Genomic DNA, 15,469 nt, shown 5'->3' on the forward strand with positions numbered 1-15,469 from the left:
AGGCAACAATTTGGGATTAAGCCTTAGTTTTCCATGGAGGTGGGCTGTCCTACCTGGCGGGGGGAGTTCCTCTTCGGGGCCCAAATATTCCACACTGCTGACTGTGAGAGTGGCATTGAGCGACCCTCCAAACCCCCGCAACATACATGTCCCATCTGAGGGGCCCTGCAAGGGGGAACCGGGCTCTGGAGAGAGACACCCACTGGACAATGCCACATCTGCATGGAGAACATAGAGAGACAACATACACAGCTTAGTTTTACAACCATGTTTACCCTCTATTTCACACTCACCATCTCCATAGCATGACTACTATTCTTGGGAATCCCAGTCCTAGGGCAACAGCACTATGCTGTATGCTGTGTGTGTCAGAGGAGGCTGGTGGGAGGAGCTATAGGAGGACGGGCTCATTCTAATGACTGAAATGTGGTTTCCATATGTTTGACATGTTTGATACCGTACCATTCAATCCATTCCAGCAATTACAATGCACCGTCCTCATATAGCTCCTCCCACCAGCCTGTTCTGGCATGTGTATGTTGGAACATTGTTAATGTGGCTAGCAACCCATCTGTTTAAGGAGACATGACTACATTATATCCATATATACTAAAATGGCTTCCTTTCCTCATTTCCTTTCTTTCATAACCATGTACTGATCTGACAAAACTTGAGACCAATATGCAAAAGTTCTATTTGGGGTCATAATAAGTTGACAGAGCGAGAAAGCCATTTTAAATAGTTGGGATATTACCCAAGTGCTTTTACTCATAATATGCTACGCCTGGCCTAATTTGGTAGGGAAGAGGATGAGGTGAGTGTGCGTGTTTGTGTAGTTTACCGATGGTCTCTCACCTGTGGAGCTCTGCTTCAGCTTCTCGTTTTTCTTTTTCCTCCACTTCCAGGGTTTGAAGATGCGCCCCAGGCTCGCCAGCTTGCTGTTGCGGCGGATGGGCGGGGTGTGCACCCCCGATACCAGGCAGCCACTATGCAGAACCCTCTGCTGGTCCATCACCTCCACTGCAACCAGGGCGAGAGGTGTGGGGGTAGACAGGGAGGATGGAGAGACAGGAGAGAGAAAAAAAAGAGAGGAGGAACAGAGTAAGGAAGGAAGGGGTAGAGACAGGGATGTGGAGAGATGGGTGAAGAGAGGCATGGGTAGGAGGAAAGAAATGTGTTAACATTTAAATATGCAAATAATCTCATCATATATGAGAATTTCATGGTTTGGCAAATCATACCATGGTGTCTTTGTTCACTCAATGCATTAAGTAAATGAAACGTATTTCAATTCAATAGAAATTTAAAAAAGAGAGAATAGTTTATGAACATCGAGAACGTGCCATCCCTATGTCTCATATGGTTTTCCCCTTTGAGACTTGAGCGGAGAAACCCTACAGCAAGAACCAAATAGAAAAGCCACAGCTCACAAGAGAAAAAGCAGGTGCATCATCCCAAACAAGTTTCTCATGAAGGCATAAGCAGAGTATGTACAGGAAAACTGCGTCGCTGATAATCTTGCTCCATCGATTAGTCCGATGTGATGAACTGGCTGTGGTGACTGATTTGACATTCCCACATCAAGAGCTCCTCAAAATCAGAAGGGAACATGGGTTTCAATGAAAGACAGGGCCACGCGCCCACACAACAGCTACACTGACTTACTAGTGTTCGGACTGTCATGTTGTATTAACATTCAATCTCAAAGAAACAGAGGGCATATATTAAAATTTACAGTAAATAGACCAGAGAAAAATCCAAGCGGAAAAAGTGTGACTAAACCCACTACAACAGGAACAGACAGGAGGCAGACATTTTGGTTTCTTTATTCAGCAGAGGTGGCAGTTTAATCAAAACGGGGAAATGACCTCAGTTCACTGAGGCTCTGTGTGAGTAGAGTGGGAGAGAGGGAGGGTGGATAGAGCCCCGATGCTGTAAGCGACACGATATTCTCTATTCTTACAAACTCATGGACTGGGGATGGGATGTGGGGGAGGAGCGGGCTCTGGCATTGGACCCCAAATAAATGGGGAAACACCAGCACACCACGGAATCCAGGTCAAGCCTGAAGACGTGCAGCGGCGAGCATTAGCACAGCGAGCTTAGAAAAGGGGGGAGGAGGAGAATGGGGGGTTGGACCATGGCTGTTGCCATGGTGACCACATCCAGATGCTGCAGTCAGTCGGTGGAGAGGAGCCCCCTCGGAGGCAGAGCAGTCCAAGTGCACCCAAGGAAGAGGGTAAGCAGCGTGGAGGAGGTCTGTGAGTAGAAAAGGGGAGGGGGGACAGGAGTAGAGGGGGGGATTCCAGGCTGTTGCCATACGGAAGGAGAATCTCCAGCAGCCAATCAGAGTCCAGCAATTCATAATGTATATCAAGTATGTTTTAAATGTATTCACATAACATTGAATTTGGAGAAAGCTCAGCCTTTTTTTCCCCAAAGGATGGGGATGGATAGATATATATATATTTTAAAAATGATACATTTCCATCATGAAAAGGTCCGTGATGAACAATACTATTTAAATGAATATGCTGACGTAAACTTTGGATTAATTAAATCCATGTATCGTGTTTAGGCAGCACACCTTTTCTTTGCAGTCCAACAGTGTGTATTAGGTGAGCATACTAACATACAAGCATACAAGCACGAGAAGTCTGGAACACTCCCAACTGTAAAGTTTAGATGAAATACATTTTGTGGGGGAAAAAGGGGAATTCTAATTGTTTGCAGCATGAGTCCAATGATTTTCATAGTATATTGTGCATAAATTATTCTAGTTCTCAGACTTGCTAGATGTTTTATATTATGTAGACAGTCGCCATGTTACTGAGGATTCAATAAAGAATCATAGACTACTAAACTCAGGGATTCGATAAATAGTCCAATTCTACTAAACCACTGTGCTTCTGCATGTCACTGGGGAGGAACCCCACCCTGTTAAACAATGCTGTCAGCAAATTCAAAACCGGAATTGTAACCAGCAAGCCTGCTCTGTATAGCTCCACAGCCAGCCACTCATCCTGTAGTCTTTTGCTGACGAAGTAAGGAGAACAAAGCAAATGTCATAATGATAGTCACTCATGGAAATATGAGAGGACAGATTCTAAATATTTTAACATTTAAAATGTTAGTATTTTAGGGGGGTAGACGTAGCTATCTTTATTGCTAGCTGAATATCTGATGATAATACATTCTGTTTTCCTGTGACTTAGTGTATTTTTGATTCAAGGCCAAATGCACAATCAAGTGTGACGGTCAGATAATAGAGCAAAATAGATATTTTCATGCGTGACTGACAGTGTTGTGAGAGGTTACTGCTGTACCGTCACAATAAAAAAATAATACTTGAATTAGGCCTTATTATGTTGTAATTAATACCCTTTAGTGTGGATGCTGTGGTAAGGGTTCTTCAAATTGTGGAATTAGTTACAATGGTAACTCCCTCACTTTTCACACACTTGAAGACCAAACAGAAGAAAACTGACAAATACCAGGAGGGACTACTTGAATTTGCAAATCATTAAATCAAAATGTTCTCAGTTGTGTGCCCCAATGAACATGACCCTGCTCTGTATTTGGTCCTACTTAACCTGCCATAACACACTCATACATAACACTAAATCTCCAACAAATAATTGGAATGAATTTACAACTGTCCATCTAATGACAAAAGTCAGACATAAAACATGACTGACATAGTATGACAGACACAGTTGTACCTAACGTCTGCTGTCCTAAGGTGGAATTGAAAGGTGGGCTGTTTATAGGTGCAATTCTATTATAAAACAGCCGTATGTCCGTATTACAAGGGCATTGTTGAAGTGCACTTTGTGGTGCAATGTCACAGTCGGTGGAGGTCACACACACACACACACACACACACACCTTGTAGAGTAACCTAACGTAGCAGGTGTAAAAGACATGCCTGAACCTAGATCCCCTACATACTGGGCTTTGTCGAGAAGAAGAAAAAAAATAGTCGGGGAGGTTCTCTTCTGCACTGTTCATCCAATCCAGTAAATGCGGAGGAGTTAAGATGGAGTGTCACAGGATCTTTCCATTTCCCCTGAAAACCGGAACATCTGGCTGTTGGGGACTCGACAGAGGCTACTTGTAGAGTAACATGGCTCCAATCCCACAGGGAAAACTAATGGATCAAAAGAATTCCAGAAATCTATTCACAGCTCAGGATATGGCTGTGTCTAGAAATGTATGTGTGTCAATGGCTTCATCATGCCCTCTGATAAGGCCAGGTGGAATTGTCGCCATATCACTTTCACCTATCCAATTGTCTCAGATATATCCAAGTGTATAGGGGGTAGGGGCTAGCAGTTGATTTGGGATTCAGAGTCTTCTCAGTTCAGTCCTGACTCCTGTTCAAAGCTACTTTCCATCACCCCATTTTTCCTTCACCAGGGGACTAACAATGTGCCCTTGAACAGTCCACCTCCTTACCCACTGCCATGCCAGCTAACCTCCTCAGTTACACACACACACACACACACACACACACACACACACACACACACACACACACACACACACGGCACTGCAACTTTGCTGCCATCTGTCCATGGCCTACCGCCTACAGGGCGGCCACAATCAGAGCACACAGCTAACTACCAGAGCACACAGAGAGACAGAGAGAGAAAGACTGACTGTGTCTATGCTTCCTAGTGAGCAGCCGTACAGTGATTTAAGAGGGACTGTGATCTGATTGAGACGAGAGAGCACCTACAACAAAAAGAAGGTGCAGAGTTCAGAGCCAGCTGGTCTCTATGAAGAGTGGAGTGTCCACACTAGCAACTGGTTGGTCAATGCATCACTTAGATCTTTGCTATTGCTTAACACTGAACGATAACATTGTATAAATGGCAAATATAGTTACAGGGAATAAAAATGTATCAAACTCCCAATAAACAAATGACTAAACAGTAGACCCTTCCATACAAAGCTATTTTGAGTTGCATCATTATGCAAAGTCAATGGGTGAGTGGATGTTGCATGTGAGATTGAGCAATATCACAAATATCAACTACATGTATTCTACTCCTTGGCCCGTATTCATAGAGTATGAGTGTCGATCTAGGATCAGGTCCCCGGTGTCTGTGTAATCTTAATTAATTAGGATATTTAAAAAAAAGGCACTGATCTAAAGGCAATCCTACTTTGAGACGCTTTATGAATACGGCCTGGACTTAAAGAGATTCTGCATTGAATATGCTTTTCAGTTCAGGAGTAGACTTACCTAAATCAGCTGAATAACTCAGTTATTCCGGAGTCTGAGAACCCGGCCTTATGTGGTGTATTCTCAGATGTGTGGGCTACTAGCTTTAAGAAACAATGTCAGCAATGAGAGCAGCCAATAGTAAGTGCCCGAGGGCCTTGTTTGTTACCATATGTTTGAGTTAAGAATGAGGACTGGTGGGGGAGTACACAAATAGACCGACTACTGCAGGCAGTCTCACAAAGAAACACTTAGGATCAAGTCCTGTTTTACATCGTTTCAAGTAAAGAACACTTAGGATCAAGTCCTGTTTGTATGACTTTGAGGAGGCTTATTTCTGCCCTTTGTCTTGTATCTGCATAGGATAAGCACTACGTTGGTTTTGATACACACAAGGCATATGCATACGCTGTACACAAACACTGATGTATACACGCAAATACATGTGCACGCACACGCACCCACAATTTGTCTCATGGCCTGAACCTGGCATGCTGCTTTAAGGTTAAATCACATAACATACAATCTTAATTTGGTCACTCTTTTCGTTGCTGTATTTGAGTTAAAAAGGCTTCTAAAGTTTGTAATTCCAATTTGAAATTTCAGACTTGATTTGCACTAACAAAAAAAAAATGTATCAACACCTACAAACATTTCTATGAATGATAATCCACATTTCCTGTTGCTGCAGGATTATTTTCCTGCAGGAGCAAACTGGTTCAAATTAAGATCCTACATCTGTATACTAAAAAAAGGTGCCATCTAGAACCTAAAACGGTTCTTTGGCTGTCGCAATAGGAGAACTCCTTGAAGAACACTTTTTGGTTCCAGGTAGAACGCTTTTGGGTTCCCTGTAAAACCCTTTCCACAGAGGGTTCTACAGTACAAGGAACCCAAAATAGTTATCCTAATATGGACAGCACTGACCATGGCTGGTCTTTGACAAGGAAATAGAAAGGAAATCAATTCACACACAGTAAGATCAGAGCCTAACAGGCAAAAAACAGAGGCACACTCCTAATTGTAGTGTGTTTGTAACACTCTCTCTCTCACACAGGCACGCACGCAAAACACACACGGATCATACCACCTTAAGGATCCAGCATCTCCCTGAAAGCAAACAGATTAAACCAGTTGGATGTAGCTAGTCATGCTAAAAATGTATTTTGTGCCCAACTCGTGTCACTCACACAATAGGCTCAGGCACTAAGAACAGATCTGTATCGAGAGAGCACCCTCAGCTCTCTGGTTTCAAATAGTCAAGTGTCTGTTTATGACTGTGACTAAACATATAAAAAGAGGATGCAGGACATTAAAAAGAAAAACGAATACTGACTAATGGACAAGTCTGCCCCCTGAAAATGTAATTGCCTCTGTATAATGAATACAGCACCACATACTTTAGGTTTTCAGATTTCTTGTGAATGGTGGTGGTTTCGGTCTACTTGGCAGTTGTACACTAGCAGGCTCAGGTGGGTGTGTGCTCTTGTGTAATTGATTGCAGTTATTCCACTGATTTAGGTCAATGCCTGAAAAATGAAAACGTGTGTGTATGTGTGTGCATGCAGAAGTGTTTGGGTGTATGTGTGTGTTATGCACATTTGTGTAGCAGTTGAAACATATGCATATGCTGAGCACTTGTTGGCTGCTTTATCTGCACTCCCAAACATGTTAAGATCATCCATTCACCTACTGAGCGTCTCACAGACATTTCCAAAAATTTTAATTTGGAATCATTAGACCAAAAGGACAGATTTCCACTGGTCTAAAGTCCATTGCTCATGTTTCTCAGCCCAAGCAAGTCTCTTCTTCTTATTGGTGTCCTTTAGTTGTCACGCCCTGACCTTAGAGAGCCTTTTTATGTCTCTATTTTGGTTTGGTCAGGGTGTGATTTGGGTGGACATTCTATGTTCGGATTTCTATATTTTGGCCAGGTATGGTTCTCAATCAGGGACAGCCGTCTATCGTTACTTATAGGCAGCCTTTTCCCATCTGTGTTTTGTGGGTAGTTTTCTGTTTTGTGTCTGCACCAGAGAACTGTTTCGTTTTGTTCCACTTTGTTATTTTGTTTGTGTTCAGTTTAAATAAATTATGATGAACACGTACCACGCTGCGCTTTGGTCCTCTTCGTCAGAAGAGCGTTACATTAGTAGTGGTTTCTTTATAGCAATTCGACCATGAAGGCCTGATTCGCAAAGTCTCCTCTGAACAGTTGATGTTGAGATGCGTCTGTTACTTGAACTTCGTGAAGCATTTATCTGGGCTGCCATTTCTGAGGCTGGTAACTCTAAATGAACTTATCCTCTGCAGCAGAGGTAACTCTGGGTCTGCCATTCCTGTGGTGGTCCTCGTGAGAGCCAATTTCATCATAGCGCTTGATGGTTTTTGCAACCGCACTTGTAGAAACTTTCAAAATTCTTGACATTTTCCAGATTATGACATGAAATGTCAGTCAAAGTAATGGACTGTCGTTTCTCTTTGGTTCTTTGAGCTGTTCTTGCCATAATATGGACTTGGTCTTTTGCCAAATAGGGCTGTCTTCTGTATACCACTGCTACCTTGTCACAACACAACCAATGGTCTCAAATGCATTAAAAAGGAGAGAAATTCCACAAATGAACTTTAACAAGGCACACCTGTTAATTGAAATGCATTCCAGGTGACTACCTCATGAAGTTGATTGAGAAAATGCTCAGTGTGCAAAGCTGTCATCAAGGCAAAGGGTGGCCATTTTGAAGAATCTCAAATATATTTTCATTAGTTTAAACACTTTTTTGGTTACTACATGATTCCATATGGTGTTAATTCATAGTGTTGATGTCTTCACTATTATTCTACAATACAGAGAATAGTAAAAAATAAAGAAAACCCCAGAATGAGTAGGTGTCCAAACTTTTGACTGGTACTGTAAGTGGAAGGGTTCTGATTCATACTGGTTTAACAGTCACATACATCCACAAATAAGAAGAGCGTAAGAAATATGTTGAGCAGTGAAAAATAATATATTGACAAAGTCACTCCACTATATGCAAGTACAGTACTACCTTATGAGCTAAAGTGTCTCTGAATAAAAATGTATAAAAACAAAAAAACACCTGGATTGCAATGTTTTAACTCAACAAACACATGCACCAAATAAGAGCATGGCACATTCAGTTGGACAGAATACAGCAGGCAGTGGTTAGTGAGTGTTAGTGAGCAAATGCTTAGCTTTCACAGAGAGTAAGTACAAAACTGTATTCAAATGGCAAGTGTGCGTGTGCATGCGGTGTGTGTTCATTGTGTGTGGTGAATGTGCGTGTCAGCAACGTGTCTGGTTTGCCATAAGAGGACAGATACACGAACTGAGTGGGTTGGGAGAACAAACCCATGTGTTTGTACATATAGACCGATAAACCCAGGCAACAGTTCAAATCTCTCTCCCTCCTTCTCCTAACACAGTCACAACCAATAATGTATATAAACTCCAGATTGCTGATGCTATGAATTGTCCATTGAAAGCAGTGGAAGATGCTGAGGGGAGGACGGCTTCTAATAAGGGCTGGAACGGCGCGAATGGAATGGCACCAAACACATGGACTCCGCTCCAGCCATTAGCATGAGCCCGTTCTCCTCAATTAAAGGTGCCACCAACCTATGATTGAGAGGGTTTGAAGCCACCGGTCAGCCATTTTGGCACCCCCCAGTAACAGCAGTTCTCAATAGGAATTAACAGAATTCTACAGTGTTTCAATTCAATGTTTCAACGATGATGAAATTAAATATTTTTTTGTTTCAGTGGGGACCGTAACATTAGTATTCTAAAAATGTATATTTTAAAGAAAATATTGAATATGTTTTTTCATTTGTATATTTAGCCCACATAATATTACACTGAACAAAACTATTTAAAAAAAAACGCAACATACAACAATTTCAAAGATTTTACAGAATTACAGTTCATAAGGAAATCAGTCAATTTAAATCAATTCATAATGCACTAATCTATGGATTTCACATACCTGGGAATACAGATAGGAATCTGTTGATCACTGAAACCTTAAAGTATATATATATATATATATTATTTTTAAAGTCAGTATCTGGTGTGACCACCACTTGCCTCGTGCATCGCTGCACATCTCCTTCGCATAGAGTTGATCAGACTGTTGATTGTGGCCTGTGGAATGTTGTCCCACTCCTCTTCAATGGCTGGGCGAAGTTGCTGGATACTGGCGGGAACTGGAGCAGGCTGTCATACACCTCAATCCAGAGCATCCCAAACATAACATGTGTGGTGAATATGAAGGCCATGGAAAAACTTGCACATGTTCAGCTTCTGGAAATTGTGTACAAATCATTGCAATGTGGGGCTGTGCATTATCATACTGAAACATAAGGTGGTGATGGCGGCAGATGAATGGCACGACAATGTGCCTCGGGATCTTGTCACGTGTGCATTCAAATTGCCATAGATAAAAATGCAATTGTGTTTGTTGTCCGTAGTTTATGCCTGCCCATACTATAACCCCACTGCCACCATGGGGCACTCTGTTCACAACATTGACATCAGCAAACCACTAAGCCCACACGACACCATACACGCTGTCTGTCTGGTACAGTTGAAACCGAGAGCACACTTCAACATGCCATTGGCCATTGAAGATGACATTTACCCACTGAATTCGGTTACAACGTCGAACTGCAGTCAAGACCCTCATGGGGACAACGAGCGTGCAGATGAGTTTCCCTAAGATGGTTTCTGACAGGTTTGCAGAAATTATTTTGTGTAAAACCTGTCGGTCCGGGTTGATCATCTCAGACAGTCCCCGCAGGTGACGAAGGCAGATGTGGAGGTCGTGGGCTGATGTGTTTACACATGGTCTGTGGTTGTGAGGCCGGTTGGACATTCTGCCAAATTCTCCAAAACGATGTTGGACGCGGCTTATGGTAGAGAAATGAACAATAAATTATCTGGCAACAGCTCTGGTGGACATTCTCACTCACCCAATGGGCGTAAATCTTGGTCTGTAGATATATGTAAACTAACCCTTGTTCTCTCATTTGCTGATTTTCAGCAAAAGTTTTCGATAAACCATCCACCAGCTATAACTCCTTTCCCACAGTGGTGGGTTTCGATGTCAGCAGCCCCACATAGGGCTACCTGCCATCATATCATCTAGCTCCAAAGATCTTCTCTCAGAGACGAGGCCATTACCCAACCTATTTAATAAAATGTCATGTTACATTATGTATTTGTTGTTCATTCAGTTAAGCCTGTACTCGATCGAAGTTCGATTAGGCCTAAACCTAACCTGTACTGAGGGGTAATTATTCCATGTACTCCAGTCTAAAGCCTGGCCTATGGGTTCAGGGCCTGTATTCACTAAGTGTCTTAGAGTAGGTGTACAGCTCTAGGATCCATTTTTTCACTTCATACCATGATGAATAAGACAGGGGGGGACTTCACCCTAAATCAGCACTCCTACTCAGAGAAGCTTTGTGAATACCGTCCCAGAAGTGCCACTGCAATGTGAGTGTTTCGCTCTCCATGGTGCTGAAAGAATACAGAATGCCCACCATCCTTACAATGCCGGCATACCTCTCTCTCTCTCTCACACTCACACGACTACCCTGCATTCTCCCACGTACTCCAAACAGTCCGGTGAGACAATGAATAGATAGATTAATCTATCTCCCTTACAACCAAAGTCCTTCTATTACTGTCATCTGATACAGCAATGTATTTAATTTACCATCTCAAGAGAGGGCCTGTAAGGATCGTTGTGTTCAATACTGCTCTACTGTAAGTGCTTATCAAGCTAACAGTTACCCTGAAAGGGCTTCCTCTACACTCCCTGTGTAATGATTTGATGTTGGCATCCCTTGAGTGGGAAGTCTGTCTACCTCTTCTACCTAGCGCACCTTGGGCTCATTGTTCTTTTTCAGTCCTCCCCCTCTCCTTCTCTCTATAGCCTTGTGTTCCCAGCCCAGACACTGTTTATTTGAGTAAGGGACTGGGGAGTTCCCTCTCCCTTGATCATCCATCTCTGACAGAATCACACACACATCGTCGGAGTGGGAATCTCAGGCTATACATGGGCGGGTGAATCTTAACTTCCACTTAAGGGGAATTTTCACTTAGTCATGCATACATTTCAAATGGTAGGCTAGAAGTGGAATTTCAACATAAATGGGAGTTAGGGTTGGCCTCTGTAATACCAGCCAAAACCAAGTGTGTGTGTGGGGGGGGGGCTCATTAGTCTACATGTTCACTGTCCTCATCGATTGGAAAGGCCTGGATAGGTGAAAGTGTAACAGTGTTGCTTCCATCTCTCTCCTCACCCGAACTTTAATCAGAGACCCTCTGCACACATCAAAAACAATCACCCTCAGAGTATCGTTACTTAACGCTTCACAAAAGCTGCAGCCCTTGCAGAGCAAGCGGAACAACTACCTCAAGGTTCTCAGAGCGAGTGACGTCAGCGATTGAAACACTACTAGCGTGCACCTCTAACTAGCTAGCTATTTCACACCGGTTACAAAAGCAACCTCCTACCAAGCCTCCCGTGGGCTTCAATTGTACCATATGGTTTTCACCAAACCAAGATTTGGTTTCGGATTAGAAAATGACTAATGAAATGATACAAGGGGGGAAAGAACGATAGAAGAATACCAGAGCATGGCATTGGTACGCAACCCCCAAAGTTTGAGAAGTTGATGTCGATGAATACGGAAACTATACAATAGACCTTAGGTAACTTTTAATACGTGTCTATTTACAACAGCTTCACAGTCTATCCCTCAATGTAGGCCAGAAAGACCAGGAGGGCAATTCTACAGTAGCTCTCTGGCTTTTCACACAGGCAGAGGTGGTCTCCTCCTCTGTTGTGCAAGGGCCAAAACTATAGTTTTCCTATTTTCTCTCTGCTCTACTGTAGCATGGCCTCCTGACTACACTTAACCTAACTTTCTTTAGTTCACCCAAATGACATATTGGTTTGGCAGTCTATGGACAAGGTGTGACAGCAATCAATGCTTTGGTTTAGTTTCCCCGGGACTGTTTCCACATGTTAATAATGTTTTAGTATTTGTGGCAGAAATCCCATTCAAATCATGAGACCGATATTAGCATTTTTCTAATTGATTGTGAAGGTCAACAAGTCACTTACAGATGAACATGATGCACAAAATATCCTAATATCAGTCCCATGATTTGAATTGGATTTCTGCCACAAATACTAAAACATGAACATGTGGAAACAGTGCTGGGGAAACTAAACCAAAGCATTGATTGCTGTCATACCCTGTAAGCAGTCTATGGACAAGAAACCCAATGTCTAATTTTGTAATTTGGTTGAACTATCCCTTTAACACATGACATGTGTTTCACTTTGCCCGGGTCCTAGTTCCAAGACAGTCTCACAGGGCTACTGCTGAACTGCCTGGCTGCTTTCCCACTCAGTCCGATTCCGGCTGTGATTTTTTTCGGTATTGCACAAGCTCAGGTAGTCGTGCTAGTTCTCCAACACACACACACACACAACACACACACGTTCCCAAGCACATGTATACGTATAGACGCACAGACACATTTATGACCACGCGCGCAAACGCCAATGCTTATTCCCTGTCATTTAGCACAGTTCACACACTGTCAAATGCCTAATCTGCATCCACAACCTCAGGGCATAAGCATAAGGAAAGGGGGATACCTAGGCGGTCGTACAACTAAATGCCTTCAGCTGAAATGTGTCTTCCGCATTTTACCCACACCATCTGAATCAGAAAGGTTTGGGGGGCTGCCTTTTTAATAGACATCCAGTCTTCGGCGCCTGGGTAACAGTGGGTTAACTGCCTTGCTCAGGGGCAGAACGACAGATGTTTACCTTCTCAGCTCAGGGATTCGAGCCAACAACATTTTGGTTACTGGCCCAATGCGCTAACCACGAAGGCTTGTTGTTGCCGTTTCATTTTCATGTGTGGAGAAAGACAGCGATCCCAAAGTGAGCTGTGCTCGAACAGGCATACACTAACAGTTTGTCCCATTTACTTCACTTGCAGTTCTTGTAATTACAATGTCCCAGTACAACATGCAGGGGTGTTACAGTACAAGTTGAAAAGTTAAGAACAGAGTGAGATGGTGTCCGTGTGGACAGTATGATAGTAGCTGCACTTGCGGGGCTCGCACCTCCACCACAACTGCAGCGCAGAAGAAAAGCCATGCCACGCAGAGACTCAAGAGATTGAACTTCACCCATTAGTTTGCACAATATAGACTTACGTTTTTTTCTGTGATCGAAGCAACATTATACCAGACCCTTTTCAATGCAACGAAACAAATCTAAATTTGCAAGACTGAGTTTGGTTTTGTTGTAGTTCGAGCCAGAGCGCAAAGGAGTATAATTATATTGGCGGTGTAGACCACAAGCGGTCTTTCAATCACGTGCGAGTGAATGCGCTTTTCAGATCAGATGAGACCAGAGCCGCGTGTGTACACATTTGTTGATATTCTTTGCTTGTTAGCGAGTTATTAGCTCAGTTATAGATAAGTATTATGTCAGCAATTGGGAGTTACTGCTTTCTACAAGAGCACAAAACGTGTAGGCTACATTTCAAGCGGTCTTAGAAAAGCAAGTCATGTAAAAAGCTTACGTCTTCCTGATTAAAGGAGGAGCGTTGTATTTTGACAGTCTTGAATATGCAAATAAGCCAAAAAGAGGGGTTGCCTACATTGTCTAATTATCTGTATGGTAGTAATAATAATAATGTAAAGTGTAAAGTGTTTTCTTGCATCATACAACACAATGTAATTCACAACCTCAGTGTTCACTGTAAACGAGCGCTGGAAGTTGCACAACATTTTCACAACGTTCAAGTTTCCGCTCACAATATCTAAATTTAGCCCAGGGCCCCCAAAAATTAGAGGGAACATTGGTGGTGATAATCATGTGACAGATGCTGTAGATGGTCCTATGGACTTACTCTTAATGACCAAGCTGTGATGAGCTGTACATATGTAGGATCATCAATTTTAGCCACAGCAGGAAAATAATCCTGCAGCAACAGGAAATGTGAATTATAATTAAATGGACATTTTTGTAGGTGTTGATACATTTGTCATAAAAGAAAATCAAGGCTAAAATTTCAAAGTGGAAATGACAAACTTCATAGCCTTCTTAAACCTCAAATACATGCATTACAAATGTCCTTATATTGCAGGAAAGTTATCCTGCAACAGGGTGATCAAATGAAGATCCTCCATCTGTACCACAGGCATTGTGACAAACTGAGAAGAGACATCAACTGTAAATGTAGATGCTACATTTACAACCAACTGATGACATGTATGTCCATGGACAAAGTGTACAAGTTGTTGCCCAGATCGCTCATTAAAAATAAACATTTAAAACTTCTTCAGGATTGATTGGTCCCCTGCGGGACAGTTGAGCTAACGTAGGCTAATGTGATTCACATGAGGTTGTACATAAGAACATTTCCCAGGACATAGACATGTCTGATATGGGCAGAAAGCTTAAATTCTTGTTAATCTAACTGCACTATCCAATTTACAGTAGCTATTACAGTGAAATAATGGCATGATATTGTTTGAGTAGAGTGCACAGTTTTGAACATGAAATGGCACATTTGGGCAGTCTTAATACAACATTTTTAACATAAATGCAATGGTTCATTGGATCAGTCTAAAACTTTGCACACACACACTGCTGCCATCTAGTGGCCGATATCTAAATTGCACCTGGACTGTAATAATACATTATGGCATTTCTCTTGCATTTCAAAGATGGTACAAAAATACATTTTAAAAAGTTTTTTTTTTTCCTCTGTATTATCTTTTACCAGATCTAATATGTGATATTCCCCTACATTCCTTTCACATTTCCATAAACTTCAAAGTGTTTCCTTTCAAATGGTACCAACAAAATGCATATCCTTGCTTCAGAGCCTGAGCTACGGGCAGTTAGATTTGAATGTCATTTTAGTCAAAAAATTTTAAAAAAAGAAAAAAGGACCAGTTCCTTATGAGGTTTTAACCTTCAAGGGATTCATTTTTGTTATTCCTTAGGAGTTCCTCTAGTAAGTCTTTCTCCTCCCTCTATGGAGAATATGAGTGGCTCAAGAGGGAAATTAAGAGATTTTTTGCTGCAACAAACAGGTGGCCTTGACTAGTAACCGGAAGGTTGCAAGTTCAAACCTCCGAGCTGACAAGATACTAACTGTTGTTCTGCCCCTGAACAG

General features: G+C 42.3%; 1 protein-coding gene across 3 annotated transcripts in view; it reads right to left on the bottom strand.

Moving 5' to 3' along the window:
- The window catches only part of LOC118361084 (phosphatase and actin regulator 3-like), a 58,042-nt gene that overhangs the window by 26,401 nt on the left and 16,172 nt on the right, over nt 1–15,469 (bottom strand). For 2 of the 3 annotated variants that reach the window (XM_052482853.1, XM_035740834.2), the window contains 2 exons: nt 856–1,020; nt 54–218 (listed from right to left, as the gene is read on the bottom strand). In XM_052482853.1, coding sequence (XP_052338813.1) covers nt 54–218; nt 856–1,012 — 322 coding nt within the window. In that variant the 5' untranslated portion in view covers nt 1,013–1,020. Of the gene's footprint in view, nt 1–53; nt 219–855; nt 1,021–13,493; nt 13,591–15,469 lie in introns of those variants that run through there. The other variant, XM_035740835.2, reaches the window with a different exon arrangement.

The sequence above is a fragment of the Oncorhynchus keta genome, chromosome 28 (assembly GCF_023373465.1).
Source record: "Oncorhynchus keta strain PuntledgeMale-10-30-2019 chromosome 28, Oket_V2, whole genome shotgun sequence".
NCBI lineage: Eukaryota > Metazoa > Chordata > Actinopteri > Salmoniformes > Salmonidae > Oncorhynchus > Oncorhynchus keta.